This window comes from Alosa alosa, chromosome 22 (assembly GCF_017589495.1).
Source record: "Alosa alosa isolate M-15738 ecotype Scorff River chromosome 22, AALO_Geno_1.1, whole genome shotgun sequence".
In the NCBI taxonomy this organism is placed as follows: domain Eukaryota; kingdom Metazoa; phylum Chordata; class Actinopteri; order Clupeiformes; family Clupeidae; genus Alosa; species Alosa alosa.
The window spans coordinates 10,829,068-10,852,961 of NC_063210.1; the positions used below are offsets into that span (position 1 = coordinate 10,829,068).

At 44.1% G+C, this 23,894-nt stretch overlaps 1 protein-coding gene across 1 annotated transcript in view; it reads left to right on the plus strand.

Moving 5' to 3' along the window:
• The first annotated feature begins 2,992 nt into the window (after positions 1 to 2,992).
• Positions 2,993 to 23,894, plus strand: part of LOC125287935 (putative uncharacterized protein MYH16) — a 39,381-nt gene continuing 18,479 nt past the window's right edge. Inside the window, 7 exon segments of the mRNA XM_048234021.1 lie at positions 2,993 to 3,124; positions 3,538 to 3,656; positions 10,369 to 10,600; positions 12,443 to 12,547; positions 14,651 to 14,737; positions 15,248 to 15,393; positions 16,759 to 16,849. Coding sequence (XP_048089978.1) covers positions 2,993 to 3,124; positions 3,538 to 3,656; positions 10,369 to 10,600; positions 12,443 to 12,547; positions 14,651 to 14,737; positions 15,248 to 15,393; positions 16,759 to 16,849 — 912 coding nt within the window.

Sequence of the window (23,894 nt, forward strand, 5' to 3'; positions counted from 1 at the left end):
TCATAGTAACAGATTGGATGATAGTGATGCTGTTGCTGAACATTCATGCATCTCATTTGTTGAAAATAGAGAACAAGTGATTTGATTAGGTATAAAATACTTGCAAATCATTTTTTGCTGAACTTGGATGGCTATGGATTTTGTGATCATATAGATTATAATACAGATCATGGGTAATTTTTTCCATACTGTAGCTTTTAGTTGTGGTGTCACTAGATGCTATTTGCCATCAAAGTGTGCTATTTATAATGATTTAACTAGTATACAAATCTTCTACTGTTTACTTTATTATGTGTCACACTCTTTTTATCCCAAATATAATGGCACAGAAACACAAACTTGATCAATGATAACAGAATATAATAATAATAATAATAATAATAATAATAATAATAATAATAATAATAATAATAATACATTATAATAATGAAATATAATCATATGCCCAACTACTTTTTAAATTCTCCCTTTGGACTGTTTGCAGAAAGAGTCCAGCTTGAAGAAAGAAACAGAACTCATATCTTTGTCAAGTGCTCAGATTTTGGCACAAGCCACAGGACACAGGCATTTTATTTGGAAAATTGTTGTTCATGAGTGAGGCTGAGGAAAATTGAATGTGAAGTCAGGAATGTGTGAAGTCATGACATCGCTTCTCAGGCAAAGCCAGTCCCCAGCCTCCTGACGCACTGACAGTCAGAGATATCACCTTACAGTATGTAAAATCCTCTAAATATCATAATTTGTGTGCTTTGACACTTGTGTGAGCAAATCTGTCAGGGCAAATATCCTCCTATATCAAGTTGAAACACGAACAAGAGGATTAGAACGTCCTATACATTATGCCTCGCAGGGATATACTGCATTTGAACAACTGCTGAGGTCTAGCAATCATTCAGCTAATTTTGCTGACAAGGAATTAAACCATACAATACAATATAAATTATACACAGGTGTGCAGGTAATGCAATTTAATGAGCAGCAGTCAACCTACAGTTTTTAACCTTTATTTTCAATTATGAATGTCGGAGACAGTTTTAACTACCAAAGTACTTTAGCCTTTTTGCTATCTTGGATTTAAGCTCTCCCTAAAACCACAAGCTTAATATTCCCTCACCATCTGACCTTACAGGTGGGTATGTAAACAGAATTTGTCAGTTTTGTAAGGCATATTTACACAGACGTAATCTTGGCGTTAGCCTTAGACCTACGTTTCTTAATGACACTTGATTTCCAGTGACACGGTTAAGTTCAGCTCAAGTTGGGACAAGCTTGTTTCTTTATCTCCTTGATGGCTTCGCTGTCAAAACTGCTTTTGTGCCTGCTCTGGAAAATTAACTCACATCTGTTTTTCCACGCAATAGGAAACTACAAATTTACACTCTTGTGGCTAAGCCAAAATTGCCTGTGGAATCTTGTTAGCTGTTAGGGGGATATTGGAAGAGATTGATTGATGGGTAATGAAAGCAGTGGATGTTTGCTAAGCGCCATTTCAGATATGCTTCAAGGTTTCGACACAATAAACAGGACAAGTAGGCCAAGGTTGTGTTGTCTGTCAAAAGCATATGTCATTATAATGCTCTGTAGGCTATAGATTCACTTGTGTCCTGTTTGCAGAGGTTAACATTACTGGCGTTTATGTTAAAAAATGCATTGCTTATTACACCAGACAATATTTACTTCCTGTTCTTTCTTGAAAGTGAAAAACAGGTGCACTGGCAAGCTTGTACTACATCTTTGTTTTTGAAAAAACATGCCAAGATTCAGTGGAGGGATGTCAAGTGAAATCAGCTAACATGTTACAAGCTGACCCTCACATTGTAGCTTTTGCTAGGCTATTTTGTCAATGCTAGTTTCACTATTACAATGTAAAGGTCTTGTCACATGCCCCGTGACTAGCTGGGATGTAGTAGGCCTCCTGTCTGTTGGTGGGCCCTTGGTTAGACTTAGTGCATATCGCTCAGAGTAAGAACCGAATCAAGATTTATGCTGCAGCTAAAGAGTCAAGAGCAGTTATCAGTTACGTATAAACTCAGCTGTCAGTTGATGGAGGGTTGTTTATTCACAGAACACCTCTGGACTGAGGAAGGGTGGAGAGTGGGAGACCCTCTGGAGAGGGTGACAAAGACAAGACCCCTTTTGCCCTACGCCAGGTCTCACAGCCTCCCCCATGCCCAGGCAGAAACACACATTGTAGTTCCAGTTAGTGCCAAGCACGAGGGATAGATAGGGAATTCCTTTGCAACGTGTGTGTGAGAGACACAATCATAACTCTCAAATTTAACATGTGGAGTGTTTGGCAGATTTTGTTATCTCGGTCTGCTGGGAGCTGATGCGATGGAGGATAGCTGTTGGTGTGGCCCACGTGCATCAGTAGTTTGTTGGAGACTATTTTCCCCATAAAGGAGGTAAGAATTGCAACCAGATTTTGTCATGATCAAGTCTGAAGGGTCTTTAATTTAGCAATTTATGTGGTCTGAAGCACCTGCAGATATTCTGGAATGTGCCTTCCTCCCCTTTGCTGTAGCAATGCCAATGAAGAGCAGTCTCATTTCCATCATATCACCGCATACTTCAATGGAGCCAATGCAGCATTATTCTCTTCTAGGTGCTGATTCTGAGAGTTTCCAATTTGGGACAAATCAGGGACATTTGTTTTATATTGAGGCAGAACTAGAGGCCCTTTGTGGGGTGGGGGAGTCAGGGTGGGATGGACTAGGATGACGAATTGTGTGTGTGTGTGTGTGTGTGTGTGTGTGTGTGTGTGTGTGTGTGTGTGTGTGTGTGTGTGTGTGTGTGTGTGTGTGTGTCTGTTAATAGCACGTTTAAAGAGGGGCATCCAGATGAGAGAGAAAGGGAGAGACAGAGTGAGTGAGTGAGAGAGAGGGAGAGAGGGAGAGAGAGAGAAAGTCTGGAGGAAAAAAAGTCCAGAAAGGGACTTTCTGGGCTGCTCAGGTTAAGCCAGTGTAGCAGTGTGCACTCAGCAGGCAGAGAGATGAGGGAGAGAGAGGAACTGAAGAAAGCCATCGAGCAGACGGACCGTCTGCTGTCTCGAGTGCGCGAGCTGGAGGAAGAGAACTCCAGATTGGGGAGGGAGAAGAATGAGGCGCTCGTTAGGAAACGCTCCGTAAGTCCCTTTACTCTTCCTCACCATGTGTCTTTCAAGGATAACAGGAGGAGGAAGAGGAGGAGGAGGAGGTGGGGGGAGGCAGGAGGACCACAGGATGTGTGCAGTGGCGGGCGCTCTTTCCTGCCCATGTTAGTATTGCCTTCTGTCTGTGAAGTAGCATCATGGCTCCACTGGTAATTCTGCACGATCAGACATTTCGTAGTCAGTACCCAAGTAGCAACACTGGCTGCCAAGTTTGGGTAGATAATAACATGCCTCCTGATGAGTGAAAATGGGGGCACGTCCACCTCTGTATGATGAGGCTCCGGAGGTTATTTAATGGCGTTGTTGGTTCTCATTCAGCGTTTATTGAGGAAAGGAGGTACCTTGGAATCTGCCTGTGCCTTTGTTGTGCCACTGTTATCAAACAGGACGAGGCAATATTCAGGCTTTTCCCCTTGGGCAAGTGCAAAGTGATTGAGTGGCTCTTCTCTTGGCAGCAACAACCGCCCTCTCCCCACCCCACCCCACCCCACCTTGAACCCAGGGGGTGATGAGAGTGGCAGCGCAGTGAAAGTTATTGCCCTGGCACTTCTTTGCTTTGGGGATAGAAGAGGGATGTAGAGAGCACTTTAGAGCTTTAGTTTGAGAATGAGAGAAGGATGGAAAGGGGAATGGAAATACAGAAGAGAGAGAGAGAGAGAGAGAAAGAGAGAGAGAGAGAGAGAGAGAGAGAGAGAAGGAGCAACACAGCCATTTTTACTAGTACTAGCTGAATAGCCACATGAGCCCCTCACAGCCAAGTTATGTGATTATTTTCACTGCTGATTGCATTTGCAGATCCTCTAGGCCCTAACCCCTGCAGCTCAGCCGTTCGTCTGTGCAACCTATGGGCTTTAAACTGGCTTCCTCACACTGCAACATTTTATTGCAACTTTTCTGAGGGACTTCAGAGTCCATTTAAATGTATATAAAAATCTTTAATCCCTGAGAACAGTTTTGTATGTCTAATAATCTCACTTCTAAAATATGAATTGAAGAAAATATTTCCTGCAAATCTTCAAATGCAAACAGGCTCTTTTTCTCAGTTCTTGAATTATGGATTTTTTACTGACAAATGCTCTAGTGGCAGCATGATTCACTTAAGTTTAGCTGCCCATTTATTCTTTATTTGCACAGTAAACTAGCTGGTGAGAAGTGGTCATTTGTGGTCTCTCAGCATGTGAGGACGAGGAGCTGCCAGCGACCTGGGCAACCGAGCAACACTAAAAAGATCTTAAGCAGAGCTCCCCGAGCGCTCCGGTCCTCTGACCTGGTTACCTTGATGATGAAATCCTTTCTTTCCCTGAGTTCGGAAAAATGTGTCTTTTTCCACATTCCTTGTGCTCCCCCACCCCCCCCCCCCCTGCTTAAAGTTCAGCTGTAGCAGTGGCTCATACTGTTTAGAGGGGAAAAGAACGAAAGAAAAAAGAAAAACATTCCCTGGGCTGTCACCAGAGAAGACAGATTCCTGGATCTTAATAAGCCATGATGATCCAGTGCTCTGCCAGGTCATTTCTATTCTCCATCACTTATATAGCAGTCTGGTTTCAGTATCTGGTCACATCCCTGCGGCATTGCTTCCTGGTCCAACCGGGCATCTTATCCATTTCCCCATGTCGATGAAATTACCCCTCCTTTAGTCGCTGGATGCTTACTCATTGAAAGCGCAGTTGTTTTTGCATATGTTATTCTTCCTGACAGATCCCATTATGATGGTTTACTGCTGATGACAGCCTTAAGATTGTGAATACAATAAATAACACTACACTGCCTCAAGTTATATCAACTGACGTGTATACAATGTACAGTAAATGCATGGAAGAAAGATTAGCATGGTCCACGCTTGGTCCAAAATGCAGACCACAAGTTCAATTTAACAACACTGTAAAATACAGAAATCAGTCAGAGAGCCCATCATTTTAACCAGCGGTAATTGATAATGTGAAATGAAAGCAAAACACTTTTCCAGAAACGTCCAGATGCCCTAGTTTAGCATGTGGAAAATCTTTAAGGTCTGGACCAGTTTTCTGGGGCCTGGGGCAAGATTTGTGAGTGAGGCCCGTGTCCTCCTTCAGAGTCAACTGTGGCCAGCGAGGAGGAGGAGGAGTGATTCATTGGGCATGTATCTCATTTGGTTCTCCAGTGAATAAATCAACCATGGCATTTCTTCTGTATTAGCTGTGAGGCCTGTGTATTGGTTTAACTGTGCCCTGCTCTCATACAGTATATTGTATTGTATTTGAAATGTCTTCATATTCTAGTTTTGGTTGCAGATATGCGAGATATTAGCCGGTAACCATCAGACCATCATAGAAATATTTGATAAATAGCGTTTGTATCCACTAAACCATCAACTTTTAAAGCCTCATGATTTGTCATTTGTCATTGTTGGGGCAACTGGGCTCCTTAGATCTGTGACACTGATCTAATCTGTTCTATAATCCATTATGGCTGAATAAATTTGAGCTAGACAGATAGAAAATTCATCTTAGAAAATAATTTACGATGTCACATCTACTCAACGTTGTTAAATAGTACCACTGAACTCTTTCACCCTGTATTTGTCTCCGGTTTAACTCTGAGCCATTCAAAGATAGATAAATGTTTTGAATGAAGGCTTTGGCAAGAAACATTTGAGATAGTATAGGTAAACATTATCATTCATTTAAGCGTATACACATCAAGGAGCCTGTTCACAGGGACTTCCCATGCTGCTTTAATGTTTATCCAGAAGTAACATGCCATTGTCAGTTGGGGGGGAAACCCCACAGCAGAGTCTCACTCAAAGTGCATAGCCCTCAAATTTTCACCATCCAACTTTCCAACACCGTCAATTTAGCAAAAGTGAAAAGAGGTCCAACAGTAAATGAAGGAAAGGGGGTTTATGATGGGTTTACGGCATTCTTGTGACCTTTTCAAAGGCATATTGTTGCAACGGGATTAGTGTGTGCTTCACCTCACTGTGTGTTCACTGTGTGCTGTGTCTGTTTCACTAATTCACGGACTGGGATAAATGCAGAGACCAAATTTCCCTCGCGGGATCAAAACAGTATATATACTAACAGGGTGCAGTTGTAAAAATGTACAGCCTACAAGCTGAAAAACGTAGTCCAATTGTTTGTCCTACAATGAGTGCTGACTAGCTATCATCTGAGCATGTTTTGTCTGCCATCTCTGTGTTTCTGTGTGGGTGTAAATGGCACATAGTTTGATAGGGTTCCTCATGAGAAGGACCAGACAGTCACTGGAGTTGTTTTGTCTTAAGCCTTCGCACGAGGGCATGCCATCACCGCTCAATGTGGGCTTGATAGTACGCCCAAACAACATGAAACAATTTGGTCCAGCTGACTGATGCTCTATGTGCAGAAGAGCCCTGCTATTCTTTAGACCTGAATGGAGTCATGGGGTTGAATCAGGGGAGTGTCTCTCCCTTAGTGCCACCTGTTTCGATGTTATCGTCCAGCGCTCTCTCTGAACCTCCTGGTCCTCCTGGTCCTCAGATAGACGGCCAGTGTACACACAGTCTGGGTAGTTCATTCAGAAACAAGGTTGGTAGTAAACATGGATACAATATCCCTTTTGTTCTCCAGTGTCTCCATGAATGGCATTGCTTTGTCCAGACCCCGTAGGTTGTTTGATATGTGGGTTCTTTTCACCAAATCGCAAATGAGATGAAAAGTCCAATTTTCAACAAACAAAACACCCCACTGTCCTCCCCCACCCCACCCCACTGTCCTTCATTTCCCCCCCTCCTTTTCTGTCGCTCTGTCGCTGATTGATATGATAATATCATGTATACAGTTACAAGAGATGAACTGTAGAACACGACCTGCATTCACACGGTCCTCCGTCACCCAACACCCCGCACTGGACCGAGTCCCAAGGGAGATTCTCAGTCACTGTAAGCCAAAAACACCTGTCTCTGGAAGGGAGCAGAGGAGCCCGACTGAAGGAGCGTACCCAGACTTAGCTGTGCGTGCCTTCATGCTCCCCTTAAGTCTTTTCACAGTGCCCGGAGATAAGAATCAAAGCTGAGGGGCAGCAGTTTATTGAGCAGGGAAAAGAGAGGGAGAGAGAGAGAGAGAAAGAAGGGGAGAGATGTAAGGAAGCAGAGAGATGGATTAGGACATGACGAAGGGCAAGCAATAACAGTGTGAAGAAGAACCCAAACAAAAGGTGAGCTTGGAGGATCCCACACGCACACCTGGGGGATCTACTTGTACGGCTTTGTTGGCTGGACGGGGCGTCGCATGCTGCCAGCCTACCTGTGGGACACTTGCTGGTGCTTGAGCTACTGCTCTGTGTTCCTGCTTCTGTGGCTGCTGCTGACCCAAGAGGGACAAACTAGGGAAGCCCGGCAGGTGACCGCTGCTGGAAGGTGTCTGTCTCAGGGGATGTCTGTGGACCTGCGACCGCGCCAGCCTCTTTTAGAAGACTGCAGGGAGGCCAATGGGATACATGGGGAACCGGACTCAGAGGAGCTGGACTGGGATAGCTTTAGCACAGCTCTTCAGCATCAACTGACTGTTGTAGGTATCTTTGTTTTGGTTGGTGTGGTGTGTGTGTGTGTGTGTGTGTGTGTGTGTGTGTGTGTGTGTGTGTTTGTGTGTGCGTGTGCGTGTGTGTGTGTGTGTGTGTGAGTGAAAGATTCTGTGTTCATGACTGTCTCTAGTTTGTATGTGTTTGTTTCTGTTTAGCTGTGTCAGGTGGAAAAAATGTGCCTATGCAAGTAGCTTCTCTTTTGTATGAGAATAAGTGTGATATACTGAATAAATAATTGCTAATGCAAAATGCAGAGGGTGTGAATGTCATGTGAAGTTTGATTCATGGCTGAAGAGGGAGACGGTAGACAGACTGTTACAGGTGAGAAATACACCTGAAGAATTTGGAATACCACCAAATACCACAACGCAGCTGCATAGGATGGTAAAGAGATCATCACCATAAAAAATATAGGAGTCTATGAATCAGTCTTATAAGGTTTTCCCATGTGAAAAGGCTCCTTTCCATCATGCAGCTCTTTGCTTGGGTGAGCAGCACAGGTTTATGCTCTACTTTAAGGGTTTTTTGAAGTAACGTTGGCTCTTTAAAATATAAGGTATAAGATATATGTTAAGAAACCATGTTATGAAATGAAAGCCCTCCTGTTGTACAGCCAAACCAGCACCGTATTTCAGCATTCTGTATGTTTTTTTTCCTGCCTTCGACATGTTGAGATTGGTGAGGTTTTCTCAACTGAAAGGCTGAGTCAAACTAAAAGCAACAGGCATGAAGTACATTTATGGAAAGCAAAATATCAGTGTGGTGGTCTGTGTAATCTCTTAACTGCTGGTGTAACGTTGCCCTGATATTTTTGACCCTAATGACTGGTGCATGAATTCAAGTATATACGCTCACAACATAGCTGAGGCATTTCTTCAGACCAGACAGTATCTGCCTCAGCTGCAAGCAGACTCCTTTTTTGTCCTGCGTTGACCAGTCTTGACCAGATAAATTATTTTTTATATGCACGTCAATCGTGGAGTGTATATATATACAGTACATTCGTGTCTTGGGATATATATGTGTCCTGGGGTTCAAACCACATTTCATCAGCCTTCTGTGCGGTAAGATGTATTACTTTACCGTGTGTCTTTTTCTGGCCCGTTTCATGGATTACTTGAACTTCGTGGACATTTCATCTTGTAAATCCCTTCGCTGCATGCAAGAGTCTTTTCTTCCCCCTCTCTTCTCCTTTTTTCCCTCTTCTCACCTTTCCTTTGAGTCTCTCCTCTACAGTCCTCTCTCGTCTCATCTCATCACAGTCTCCTCTCCTTCTCCTCCTACTGTCTCACTGTCTTCTCTCTCTCCTCTGGGCTTGCTCTGGGTTCCAGTGTCTTGAGCATCCCTGAAAGGTATTAAAGACTCTTCTTCTCATCCACCTCAGTTTCTCCCCGGCTTCTCTCTCTCTCCTCTCTTCCTCCTTTTTCTCTCCTCCCTCCCCTTCTCTCTCCTCTCTTCCTCCTTTCTCTCCTCCCTCCCCCCTTCTCTCTCCTCTCTTCCTCCTTTTCTCTCCTCCCTCTCCTTCTCTCTCCTCTCTTCCTCCTTTTCTCTCCTCCCTCCCCCTTCTCTCTCCTCTCTTCCTCCTTTTCTCTCCTCCCTCCCCCCTTCTCTCTCCTCTCTTCCTCCCTTTTTCTCTCCTCTCTTCCCCTTCTCTCTCCTCCTTTCTCTCCTTTTTCCCTCCTCTCTCTCCTTTCTTCGTCCTTCTCTCTCTCTTCCCCTCTTCTCCCCCTCTTTTCCCCTGTTTCTTCTCTTCTCCTTTCTTCTCTCTTCTCCTCTCCCCTGTTTCTCTCTCTCCTCTCCCCTGTTTCTCTCTCTCCTCTCCTCTGTGTTTCTCTCCTCCCCCCTGTTTCTCTCCTCTCCACTGTTTCTCTCTCTCTTCTCCCCTGTTTCTCTCTCTCTTCTCCACTGTTTCTCTCTCTCTCCTCTCCCCTGTTTCTCTCTCTCCTCTCCCCTGTTTCTCTCTCCTCTCCTCTGTGTTTCTCTCCTCCCCCCTGTTTCTCTCCTCTCCACTGTTTCTCTCTCTCTTCTCCCCTGCTCTCTCTCCTCTCCTCCTGTTTCTCTCTCTCTCCTCTCCACTGTTTCTCTCTCTCTCCTCTCCCCTGCTCTCTCTCTCCTCTCCCCAGCCTTCTTCTGTTTCCCTCACTCCCCCTCTCCTCCCCCTCTCCTCCTCCTCCTATGATCCTCTTATAGGAGAATTCCGGCGATGTTTTACATAGATCTCTATGATGAGGTCACCGAGTGCTGTCGATACGAAAAGAAACAAAAAAAAAAAAGTCAGTTCTACCTAGAGTTCTATTCTAGCTCTAGCTCAATTTGCTGGAGCCAACAGTAGACAGGTACAGTGCAATACAGCTGCAGCAACTCCAGCTAGGTAGCTAGGTCCTTCTCCTTCGCATCTAACCCTAACTTTCTCTTATCCTCTCCTTCCTGAGCACGTCCCCCTGTCTTCTCTTCCATCCTCTCCTCTCCTCTCCTCCCTTCCCCTTGTTCTCCCATCCAACTTTCTTCTTCTCTCTCTCTCTCCCTCCTCCCCCTCTCCTCCTCCTCCTCCTCCTCCTCCTCCTCCTCCGACTCTCTTCACTGTAGAAGAACCGTTAACATCTCTCTCTTTCTCTCTCTCTCTCTCTCTCTCTCTCTCTCTCTCTCTCTCTCTCTCTCCCTCGCCTCCTCCCTCCCAGGAGCTCCAGGAGCAGGAGGCCTGGGAGGGCCGGAGACAGCGTAAGAGAGCTGGCTGATCCAGTGAGGAGAGCTAGGCCCGGGGTCTGGAGCTTGGCGGCGCTGGGAGGAGGGAGGCCACCCGGCAGCTGCACACCCGACCGCCAGCCTGGAGGCCGAGTCGCGGCAGCCCAAGGGCCATGCGACCTGGAGGAGCTGGAGAGCACCCTGGGCGCCGTGGAGAGGGACAAACAGGTGAGGAGAGAGGGACGGCAGTGGACGGATGGAGGGAGAGGTGGAGGTGGAGAGGTGGAGAGAAGGAGGTGGAGAAGTGTTGTGTTGAAGCAGCTATGATGCAGAGCTGATGCAGTGTGAGTAAACCAGAGATTCTCTCGGAACTGTTTGTATCTTTGTCAGTATCTGGACACTGACAAATATTGTACATTTAGATCTCTGAATCTAAACTGAAGGATTTCATTCCCTTCTGTTAAATATTTTGAGAGTTTGCTTGCACCACCAGACTTGGGTTTTGGAGATTCTTTCAACAGCATGTTAATGAGTGTCAATCTGCCATTTAGACAGTTGGATATTATGCCATTATACAGTCGTGTTTGTGTCAGTTTTACTGGTATGAGGTACAGTATGTGCTATATTGTGTATCAATATTATCTGCAATATTTTAGTAGATTTAGATCTTTGACTGTCTTGTTCTTTGACTCATCTGTTGTGATTAGTAGACATGTTTCCAACTGTAGTCAGAGACTCTTGACCTTGTTTAAAGGGCATTCATCTGGAAATCTTTTCATGATGGCTGAAGCTCAGCATTAGGGAGCAGTGTTTGTTGATTGGCGTGGCAAATGACTCATCCAGGTGAATCACCAAGTTCATCTCAGGTGTGAGCTCACCGTGCGGAAAATAAAATGTGTCAATCTATATGCCCTCTGTCAGGTAGCAGGACCCAGATGATGGAATCAGAAGAAAAGCAAACTAGGTCTGCAAGATTGCAAGACTAGACCTGTACTGTGTAAAAAAGCTTTAAAGCATGCTGCAATTGCTCTTATTAAAGACTGTTTTATTTGTAGTGCCTGTTACCATAGCAGCCATAAGTGTACAAGTGGATTATATTGCATTAGACAAGTTTTAAAGATGACATGACGTTTAATGCATGAAGACATGAAATATTGAAGCTATGCAGAAGGAAAATAAAATGCATATAGCCATTTCAGATCATGATAAACACCTGTGCAGAAGGTGGGCTGAATCAACTCTGTTATGACATGTAGTAGTTTAATGGGATTTTCCGTTGTTTGGATAGATACATTTGTCTATTATAGCATTTTTACAAGTGTTTGACTTCTCTATTGTGTCATATGCAGTTGTTCTGAATATGAGTAGTTGAATTAATTCAAGGGAGACAAGTTTCTAGCATTTCTGGGTTCTTAATGAATTTCAGACCGTTTCCAAATATTATGCTCGGCAATCAGATGTCAAATTCCGACTGAATTGAAAGTGCGTTGAGACTAACTGTACTTTTTGTCTGTTTTCTCATCCTCTTGATATCCATTTGTGTTGTTTCTTGTCTGTCAGAAGATGCCTGTAAGGAGAAGAGGTGGTGAGATGACAGTGGTAATTTTAGGATGAAAGTGCTGCAATATTTGTTCAGTTCCCCCTCTGCCATTCTCCATCTGCTTTTCAAACACTGAACAGGCCTCAACACACACACACACGCACACACACACACACACACACACACACACACACGCGCACACACACGCACACGCACACACACGCACACACACACACACACACACACACACACACACACACACACACACTCCTGTCTCCACTTTCTACATCCAACGAAGCCACAGCATGTTTTTTTTCCTCTTTGATGTCAAGAATAAGAACATAATAAGTATCCCTTCCCGAGGAAGGTTAATAGTTTAGGCGGAGCTTCTTATGCGTGAAATGGATACTTGCGTGGTGCCGTTGACAGCTGAAAGAAAAATCTGCCAAAGCCAAAATGATTGGGAAATGTCTGACTAGTTGAAGTTTTTATTCGCTGGTGTGTGTGTGTGTTTGTGTGTGCGGCTCCAGAACGCAGACTTGAGTGTGAAGAAGCTGACGGAGGAGCTGCTGCAGAGGGACGACCTGGTGCTCAAACTGCAGAAGGAAAAGGAACACCTGGTGGAGCTTAGCCAGGTGAGGCACCAGGCAATGGACATTGCATAACAGGGGATGGTCGGTTGTGTGTGTGTGTGTCGGTGTGTGCGGATGTGAGTGAGTGTTTGCATGTGTGTGTAAATGTGTGTGGTAGCAGTGTGTAGTATTATTCCTCTGTGATATCACATGTGCGTGCATGTGTGTGTGTGTGTGTGTGTGTGTGTGTGTGTGTGTGTGTGTTTCCTTTCAGCTGAGGGAACAGACTTATTTCATGCTGAATACCTTCATTGCATTCAGTAATTTACTGTGAAAGGACAAGAGGCGCCTTAAGGGTTAAATAAAAACCTTTTCTGTCATCTCAATTCAACAGTGTTTATGACACAGGATATACCTGCACCATCATTTTTATGTGTCCTATCTTGATATCTTTGGCATTATGCTTTCCCTTGTTTGTCTTCAGTGTCAGTGTATGTCTGTGTGTTTGTGTGTGTGTGTGTGTGTGTGTGTGTGTGTGCATGTAGCATACATTCAGGCACTTACATATTTGTGCGATCGCTCGTTAAAAAGAGTCCAAAGTATGTTTTCTCAATTTGTCCAATTCTACGACACACACATGCAGGATAGTTTGGGTTCTGTCTTCTGTGTTCTCAGCCGCCATGTCAAGGTCACCCTGAAGGGGGATGCTAGGCTCTCGGCGACCACAAGCCTGTCACTGACGTCCAGACACACAGGCCCAGGCACTGACCCATCTGGAAGACCAGTTTGGGGTTAGCACACACAGATCAGAGCTTGGAGTCAGTGGTTAGCAAAAAAAAAATAATCACATTTTCCACTGGAAACCTGGAGATGAACTTAAAAGAAGTGACCGTCCATCCCCCATCTTTATTTTGTACTTATACCCTCTGGAGCAGAGGACGGGGTTTTCAGATTAGTGCCGAAATGAGTGCAGGTTTCACGTCCATCTCAGCACAGTTTCTGTCTTCAGTTGATAGACATTTCATCGAGGTTCCACGGTCTCTGTTAACATTATGTATTATTCATGGTCTGTCAAATAAGGATTTACACTTTGAATCCAGGATTTCCCAGTCAACATTATTAACTGCAATAAAGCATTAACAAACATTAGTCATAGTAATAGCTGTAAATGGGCAGGACTCCATTTATTTAATGTTAAGTGATGTTGTTTTTTTTATGTAAAGCTGGTAGATAACCTTTAATTCTAATCCATAAGTGAGATGAATGTGTCAGCCCTCTGTGTAATGTTAAATAAACATCTCAGGGTTTGGAAGTGAGGAGAACATGACAGATCTCCTCTGTCTGTACAAGTCTCCCATAGTCCTGGGCTCCATGCAAATCTGCTACTAATCTACTCTATGCAGACCAGTCTTTCTGTGCTTTGCAAAAAACAACCCAATGCTTTGTGTTTGTTTTCTTTCTGTAGAATTACTACCCCCTCAATCCTCTTTAGTGTACACCCACCATTTAAGTGATTACAATAGCAGGAGAGGTAATGCCCGCCAGGTGGGCCACAATAGCATATTTAGTCCTGGCATTTTCACTGTGGGTAATGGTAATTTGAAAACCTTTGTTTTGAAGTACAGCATTCAAATTTGTGAATCCAAAAAGAGACCAGATGGCAAATCCAGCACCAAATGTTTTGAAGAAAAAGGAACCATTTTTTCCTAACTGCTCACAGTACATTGTTCATATTTCTGCAGCAAATTCCTCCCATTTTGTCCAAATGTGTGGAAAAGACTTATTTGACACACTGTTTTTCAGGGTACGTGTTTTTTGTTTTATCTCTATCTTTTTTCTTGAGGACACACATTGGACTCCATAGCCTCCATTGTGTAATATCTATGGTAAGGCGGGCGATTAACGCCAGAGATTTCCCCAGCATGGTCCGAGACAGAGTGAATAGAGATATCACATCAAAGCCCTCTCACGTCAGCAGTCCAGCTTCCCTCGAGGTGGAGGGTGGATGGACATGCATGGGCGCTTGTGTGTGTGTGTGTGTGAGTGTGTGTGTGTGTGTGTGTGTATGTGTGTGTGCGGAATGTCAGTTGGGGTTTAAGCCCCCTGCACATCTGTGGTCCAGACTCAGTCCCTTCTGTTTCTCTCCTCTCTCTCCATCGTCTGCAGCAAGCCATCGAGGACCTGCAGTGTGAGGAGGAGAAGGTCAACCTCCTGACCAAGGAGCGCGCCAAGCTACAGGTGCAGACGGAGGATGTAAGTGTAGTGCCCACCAACAGCATTATGGGATTGAGCACTTGATTTCTTCGTTTGAGCTGCATTGGTTATTTCTTTGTAAAAGTGCATGCTCAGCATGTCACTAGAATAGCTGTTTTGGAGGGTTCTGTCTTTTGCCATCCAACAATCTTGAATTTCCCCTTGGGGACCAATAAAGTATCTATCTATCTATCTATCTATCTATCTATCTATCAAAAACGCATGACTGAAACTAGCCAACATATGTTAACTTGTGACATAAACAAATTAGTAATAAAATGGATTTATTTTGTAATGGATTGCCTCTTTGGTGTCTTTCTCTGAACTCGTTGCTGATGTCTCCAGGGCGCGTCTTTCCAAACAGCCCAGTTTGGCCCAGGTGTTATTTATTGCGTTGTCATTGATCAATGTCAGATGTTTCCTCACCTGACTATCCATGGCTCTCTCTATCTCCCCCCCCCTCTCTTTCTCTTTCTCTCTCTCTCTCTCTCTCTCTCTCTCCTCTCTCAGTTGGAGTATCTGCTGGAGCAGGAGAGGAAGCAGAGAGGGGAGCTGGAGCGCAGCAGGAGGAAGTTGGAGGGGGACAGCAGAAGCACCATGGAGAACCTGACGGAGATGGAGAAGCTCAAGTTCAGCCTGGAGGACGTCATTAAGAAGTGAGTCCACCTCTCTCTCTCTCTCCCCACCAGAGTCAATTCATCTATTATAATCATTCATGTCTGTCTGATGGGGCCATGTGTGTGTGTGTGTGTGTGTGTGTGTGTGTGTGTGTGTGTGTGTGTGTGTGTGTGTGTGTGTGTGTGTGTGTGTGTGTGTGTGTGTGTGTGTGTGTGTGTGTGTGTGTGTGTGTGTGTGTGTGTGTGTGTGTGTGTGTGTGTGTGTGTGTGTGTGTGTGTGTGTGTTTTGTTTTAAATGCTTCAATGACCAGGTCAACATGCAGCCATTGTCAAAGTGTTTCTGGTTCTACAACATTAATGCCACATGCAATAGGCTATGTGTCTATTTTAAATGACTCACAGACTGAAAGAACATTTTTAAGGATTTTGTTTTTAGCATTTTCATGGAATCTTGTCAAGCCCCTGCAGGGAAAGGGTACTCAATGGTTTTAATCAGAAACATACTTTAGTTTTGTTGATATTTTATTGATGTTTTATCAGTATTAGTATGTTTTAGTTATTAGACAATATTTTTTACAACATAATGAAACTAGATATCCTTCAACTGTAAGCTAATACTAGAACCACTTTTGTCCCATAGTGCATATCTGCTAAATGACCATAAAGTAATTTTTATATATCTGGATCTGATATACTTGTCTTACATAGAAACAGATGTTTGGACGTCTTTCTGAAGGCCATTAAAGAGTTTTGTTGGTCCTGTGTATGTATGTGTGTGTCTCATACCCTTATCTGGTGTTTGTAAGACGCCTCGGGGCGTTCAGCATTGTCCTGACTTGTTGGCTTGTGTAGCCTAACATAAGCCCATAGCGGAGACGAGACTCTGTCAGTTTGCTATGAGAATAGTGCTCCATGGGAGAGCACATCAAACACACTGTGACAGTAAACACAAATATGGCTGCTGACCTTTTTGTACAATGCTGCACAGCGTGTGTGTGTGTGTATGTGTGTGTGTGTGTGTGTGTGTGTGTGTGTGTGTGTGTGTGTGTGTGTGTGTGTGTGTGTGTGTGTGTGTGTGTGTTTGTTGTGTGTGTGTGTGTTTGTGTGGACCTGTTGACAGACTGAGTGAGAGTGTTTGGGGAAGGACTTTGGCTGTCTGAGGTAATTTGAGAAATGGGAGAGAAGAGAGTCATGGAGGAGAGTGGGATCATCTGATATGCGACATGTTTTGCTGGAGGTGAATTGTATCAGTTTTGCTCTCCAACCAAGCTTGTTAAACGTCTGTCTGTTTAATTAGCCCTGCCCCTCTAAAACACACATATTCTGTATTCTACCATCTCTCTCTCTCTTCCTCTCCTTCTCTCTCTCACTCTCTCTCTCTCTCTATTCCTCCGTCTGTGCCAGGAAAGATCTGGAGATAACCTCCACCAACATCAGGCTGGAGGCCGAGGAGAACCAGAACATCAGCCTCCAGAGGAAAAATAAGGAGTTCCAGGTGAGGCCCACAGAGATTAGAAGAAAGGGATTGTGTGTGTGTGTGTGTGTGTGTGTGTGTGTGTGTGTGTGTGTGTGTACATGTGTGTGGTGTGTTTGGGGTTTAGGGGGTGGATACAGTTGTGTACAGTTGCCTCAGACAATTGTGGGAGAAAGGTGTGTGTGTGTGTGTGTGCGCGCGTGTATGTGTTGTATACACTGTATATGTGTGTGTATGTAAGATGGGGGTTGCCAAGAGAAAGACAGGAGAGAGGGAGATGAGGAGGAGGGACGAAGAGGAGAGGAGAGGAGAGGAGTGGGGAGGAGTGGAGAGGAGAGGAGAGGAGTGGGGAGGTGGAAGGGGAGGTGGCATTCCTGTCTTTCAGCACTGGGGTTCCAGGCTCTGATTTGTGAGCCCGCACCTCTCTCCCCCGCCTGCCACGCGATGGCAAAAACATACCTGGGGAACATATAAGCTGATAACCATCTTCAGTCCCATTCCAGAGCACTGGAGGGGGTGGCATAGCTGGGGAAGGGGGGTCACTTCTGGATGTTGGGCTGTTTTTTTTAGAGGTTTCAACCCCAAATGCCCCGAGGCAGAGGTCTTTAACTGTAAAGCCTATTCACTGATTACTAAAGCGATAACAAAGTGAGTGTGTCAACTCTGATTGTCGGTAAGACTTTAATTGCCTTCCATTTGACTTCGGTGGGCATTTGGCAAAGCTGCTGTTGATGATGAAGGGGGGAAGTTAAATTAGATTCCCAGCGTATAGATTTCAGATGGCTGTCTACGTGCTTCGCTGGAACGACAGTATGACATCCTGTAGGAGTTTAACCCCTGTCAACGCAGCCTTTCATTTGCTGTAGGTGTTAAAATGCCTTTTAAGGCTGTATCCGGGGAAAAACAGAGCTTGCCTGGCTTTCATTCCAACATTGTGTCATGGGGTAAAAAAGGCACGGGTGTTTTGTTTAGTGGTCTTTACACCGGACATGCTGGCTAGGGTTTACACTAACAATACCAGCGACCATTGCTTCATATTATCTGTGGGAGATTAACCTGACATGAATGGAAATTGAGCAGACAAGCTTTAACAGCATACAGTGCTTTAAAAGGACATTTGCATTTGCACCCATTTGATGTAACTCTTTAGATAGCACTTTGACGTCTTTAACATAAATATCAGGTTGTAGTATGATTGTAGGTCATGTGTTTGAATAATTACATCAACATAACTGCAATTTCCATAATTCATTATTCAGAAAGTGAAATAGTGAGCACAGCTGGTGTGTAGTGTCATGTTACTGTATGTCATGCTTTATGTTTCTTAATTAGAAGTTTTACTTTAGTTTAACACTATTTTAATAATTCTAATTCTAAAACACCCCTGTGTCTTTCTGCTTCAAGATGAAATGAATGACTTTTGAAGTTCTCTGGAGAGCACTCATGGAGACACACGTGAGATTTCTGTCATTGTAGCGTGGGAGTGAGGTGGTGACGTCTCCGTTCTCTCATGGATTCCAAGGAGGCGTTAGCTCACTTGATTGTTCCCATCAGCTATGATGGGTGATATGTGGACAACCTTTCAGTCCAGTATCAATTGCGGCTTGACAGACACGGATGACGGCGCTCTCAAGACAATCCTGTTTAATTAGACAATTTAGTTGAGCGACAGATGACACACACACACACACACACACACACACACACACACACACACACACACACACACACCAAACACCAAAGACACACACACACATGCACACACACAAACAACTGTAGGCTATCAAGTGGTGGAGATGAGGAAGACTTAAAGTCAGGTATCAAGACTTAAAGACAGCCCCCGCGCACCCTCAATTAACTCACTACAACCCAAAGGCAGATCTGCAGCCAAACACAGACGCCTTTGTCCAGGGAGGGGTGGGTTGTTATGCGTGTGAGGGGGCCTGAAAGCTGATCTGGGACTTGGTGAGAGTGGACATGTTTTTTTTTAGGACTCCACGTTCTCTCACTCCTCCTGTCCTGTACAATGAAGGCTTTATGTGCCACCCACCCGGTCGTCAGTCAGAGCACAGGTGGAGGAGCCCAGAACAAAAGCTCAGCGAATTGTGCTTTTTTTCTGACCTCCTCCACATTTTTTTTCATTGATCAGAGGGATGGAAAAAGAAAAAACATCATCATTACACTTGGGCCATAGCATGCGAAGGTCTATTAACTCACTTCAGAAAGCAGAAAAACATCACAGCATAGAAATTAATTCCACTAAAGTAATGTCAAGTTGTTTGTTTGCATCGTGTGGACTAAAATCATTCCATATTACCAGCTGGTCAGTGTTCTCTTTGATGTTAACAACAAAAGCATAGCATGTTATTGGACAAACTAACAGATGCAACAGTGGTAACAATGCTAGTGCTCTGACAGGATATGATGCTTTGGAAGAATTCGTGACGGCCTTCAACTAGCCTTTGGCCGAGTACTGGTCAAAAACACAACATTAATTTAACCGTCCTCCACTGATTGTGATGATCATTCACTCACATTCCAGGAAATATTCCTCAAGCATGTCAGAAAAACAATAATGTTTTATGCAACACCTATTAACATCTGTCTGTGAGCACATTCATTAAATCATCTTGATTAGCTTTGTGATGTGCTGGTTAATCCTGGTCAGAGGTTTTGAGACGTGGCCTCACCTGACCGCTCGATGAGGAATAAAATCAGGCAGTGACAGCAGCTGTCAACGGTCGAGCCAGCGGTCCATTTCTAATTGAAGCCCTGATGTGATTATTTCACTGTGGTGCAACATATGGAGCAGTTTAGATGCAGACATGCCATACACACGCGGTCATATTGCGCAGCTGAAAGACAGGAAAGAAGAGAATGGAGAGAAAGAGAGAGAGAGAGAGAGAGAGAGAGAGAGAGAGAGAGAGAGAGAGAGCGAGAAAGAGAGGGAGAGAGACAGAGATAGGCTACTAAAAATGTTTTTTTTGTTCTTTAATGCTGTTGGTTTTGGTATGCTCTTTGACAGATAATGGTGTCTTTCCTGTTGTTTCCAGAGTGAGCTAACAGCATGATAGCTAGCCCACACAAACAACTGTGCCTTGGGCTGGCGGTCTCACATATGAACACAGTTTGAGATCTATTTTAATAATGCAGTGGAATTGTAGATGTAGACAATTTTAGAAAATGTGATATTGGAACAATCTGGAAAGAGGCTAATACTAGCTTTCCCTTTCACCGTTTTAATGACAAGTGCTGATTCTGTGCTGACTGATAGTCCTGGAGTCCTTGAATGTTAGTCACTGTTTCCATATTTTTAAATGTCTCATAAAAGGCCAATAGGCTTGTAACCTTAATGTTCTGACCATCATTATCAGCAGAAATCGTTTTCAAATCGCAAGTCGAGGGATAATTGTGCTGGTGTGACTGCCAATTGAAAGTATACTGACAAAGATCAGACGCTGACAAGTAGCTCACTTTTCTCATTTTCTTCAGTCATTAAACTGATAAAGACTGATAAAAAGTAATTGGAGATATGTGTGATTGCAAAGGAAAGAGAGAGAATGAACATGCAGATAATTGACATTTAGTGTGTGAATGTGTGTGTGTGTGTGTGTGTGTGTGTGTGTGTGTGTGTGTGTGTGTGTGTGTGTTTATGTGTGTGAGTGCGTGCATGTGTGTGTGTCCGCGTGTGTATGTGTATGTGTGTGTGTGTGTGTGTGTGTGTGTGTGTGTGTGTGTTTATGTGTGTGAGTGCATGTCTGTGTGTGTGTGTGTGTGTGTGTGTGTGTGTGTGTGTGTGTGTGTGTGTGTGTGTGTGTGTGTGTGTCTGTGTGTCTGCATGCGTGAGTCCTGTTTTGAGAGTGAGGAGGTCTTGAGGAGTGGGCGTGGAGATCTTGATGAGAGTGTTCTACAGATCTGGCTCTGCTGAGCAGTGTGTGTGTGTGTGTGTGTGTGTGATGTGCGTGTGTGCGTGTCCATGCCTGCCGGCACATGAGAGTGTGTGAGCAGTGTGTGTGTGTGTGTGTGCGTGTGTGTGTGCATGCCGCTCTCAGTCTGACTGCTGCTTGCTGACTATGGCTGTGCTCTCTGCTGAGGTCCTGCGCTGGCATGTGAGTCTTTTATTCTTTCTATTTAATTTTTTCACTCTCTCTCTCTCTCAATGTTTCTTTTCTCTCTCTCCCTCTCTCGCCTTCTCTCTCCTCTGTTCCTTTCTCACTTCCTCACTGTGTCTCCAATGATGCACAGTGTAAAGTATGCAGAGGATTTCCAACACTAAAGCATAACTTTCAAAGTATTTGTTGAGGATTTTCTATTTGTTTTAATGGTGGTAAATGCAAGGGCTTGCTTGTACTTCTGTCTTTTGTGGCTTTAAGTTATTCAAAGTAGCTACTGTAAGTTCAGAGAAAAATATGAATTTGTTTTGAGAGAGGGTTATTTATCATTACCTGGAGTCTTTGTTGCTATATTGTATATTGTGTATGTGTGTGTGTTTAGTGTGTCTGTGTGTGTGTGTGTGTGTGTGTGTGTGTGTGTGTGTGTGTGTGTGTGTGTGTGTGTGTGTGTGTGTGTGTGTGTGTGTCTGTGTGTCTGTGTGTGTGTGTGAGTGTGTGAGTGTGCATATGTGTGTGTGTGAGAGAGTGAGTAAGTATTTGCATGTGTGTAGATCTGTGTGGTAGTAGTGTGTAGTACTGTTCCACTGTCCGTGTGTCTGCCTCTTCAAGTGTGAATGTCTTTATGGGGGTGTGGTGTGCTGAGATACCTCTGCGTGCCTACAGTATGTGTGTGTGTGTGTGTGTGTGTGTGTGTGTGTGTGTGTGTGTGTGTGTGTGTGTGTGTGTGTGTGTGTGTGTGTGTGTGTGTGTCTGTGTCTGTGTGTGTGTGTGTGTGTCTGTGTGCGGGCCCTGTACCGCTGGTGGTTTCTGAGTCTTACCGCAGCGATGAGGTTGTGTGTGTTTCACAGGATGTCCTCCAGCTATATGGCTTGTCAGACATGCTACCCGACACAGACACAACAAGATAGAAAGCTGAGATACACGCTAACCTGCCAGGGGACCCAACACCTCTGATCATAAATCTGAAACAGAGCCAGCAAAGTCTTTTTCAGCCAAAACCGAGCTACGGAAATCTCTCTTTGTCCGTATAGATTTCCAGGTCAATTCTAGAGACAAGAGGAAGAGAAAGAAAGAAAGAAAGAAAGAAAGAAAGAGGGGGAGAGAGTAAGTGAGTGAGGAAAGGAGAGAGAAGAGAATGAGAAAGAGACAAGGGAAAGGAGGATATGGGGGCAGAGGCAGAGAGGGGGAGAATGAAGGATGAAGAAAGAAAGGTAGAGTTGGGAGGGGGAGCAGAAACAGTGTAACATTGAGAGGGGAGGAATGAGAGAGAGAGAGAGAGAGAGAGAAAGAGAGAAAGCGAGAGAGAGACCAGATTGCTCAGAAGAGGTGCAAAGCAGACAAGGTACTTTGCAATTTGAGGGCGAGTGGATGAGTAGCTTGAATGGAATGGCAGATTTGTGGCTTTGAACTCAGGGTTTGACCCTGTGCTTTTTCATGAGAATGGGAATTTCAGCACCGTCCATTCATTCAATATGCTGGTCTTCTCTGTGGTTAACCATTTTGTAATTCAGAGACCACTGTAGTTGGCAACTTAAGCACTGCAACTCAAGTTATGACTTTGGCCTTGGTGAAACCTGTGACTCTTCAAACCACTGATAAGGCGACATTTGATATGTAGAGTGCTGTAAGCATTACAACAAATCTTGAGTTTCCTTTTAACTAACACAGATGAGAGGAACAACCAAGTCTGTTTTAGATTACCAAGACATTTTTCTTGTCAGAAGTGGTCCTCGTTTTAAAGGACCGCCTTTAAGGAAGATTTCTCAGAAACAAAACAACCTTCTATTCAGGGGTTAATGACACTTTGTAGACCAAATGTGGATAGTGGAAACACCAACGTGACCCCCCTCTAAACCATCTCTTTTGAACATTCTAAGTTCCGCAACAATTGAAGGTTCTAAAATTCTATGTTGAATTCAATGAACCCAGATATTCTTTAGAACGTTCATTTCCCAACATTCCCGTCACACCGGTGTGACGGTACTCCTTTAAGGGTTAATTGCTAAACCATTTTAAAGCAATCTCACTTGGCTCCACAAATAAAACCACAATGGGCATAAGAGTGACTACAATGTCTCAATTACAGCTCATTAGATCATCATGCTGGCATTCGCTGGTAATGAATGATTGAATGCTGCTCTAACAGCTTTGCAGGCTATTACGTAATTAACGGTGCTAAGCACATGGCTAATTGCTTTGCCGTGGGTCTGTGAGAGGTGAGGAATTGGCAGGCCCTGATGTGTAATTCACAAAGTGTGATTGGGTTATCATTGCTTACATTTGGAAAATGTCATTTTGGATATTATCTGTATTTCACATTAATAGCAGGTCATTAATGTGGCTTTGCAACAGCTATGAAAAGCATTGAGCCCTATGTGACTTGCAAATGTGTAAACACATTAAGCCCATAATTGTGATTTGAAATTGGTCACATTTCACCTCAATGGTCCCCCTAGCAAAACACCAGACATGGATAGATTTAGTAACTGTGAACTGCTTTGGTTAAAATCATTTACGGTTTAACAGTGCTGTGGCCCACTGTTGGGTAGTGAGGTGTTGTAAGTGTGCTTGCCATTAGCTGTGTGTTAAAGGCATCAGACTAGTTAATGAGGTGCCACAAGCATCACCTGGGTGAGAGTTATTACTGGCTGACTCATATCTATAAATTACAGGAACGTGTGTGTGTGTGTGTGTGTGTGTGTGTGTGTGTGTGTGTGTGTGTGTGTGTTATTCGTGTGTGTTATTCGCCTGTTCATCCGATTGACTTCAAACTTGGTAGGTGTCTTGCTACGGGCACGAGTCAGTACAGTGCCAAGTTTGATGTTGTTTGGATAAGAAATACAAAATATATCTGTAAAAGAAGCGCACATGTTGACTTTTGCCGCTCTACTGTAGCCACTACCACTCTCACACAGCACTGTAGGCTTGCATATCTGTCAAACCGTTTGTCAGAT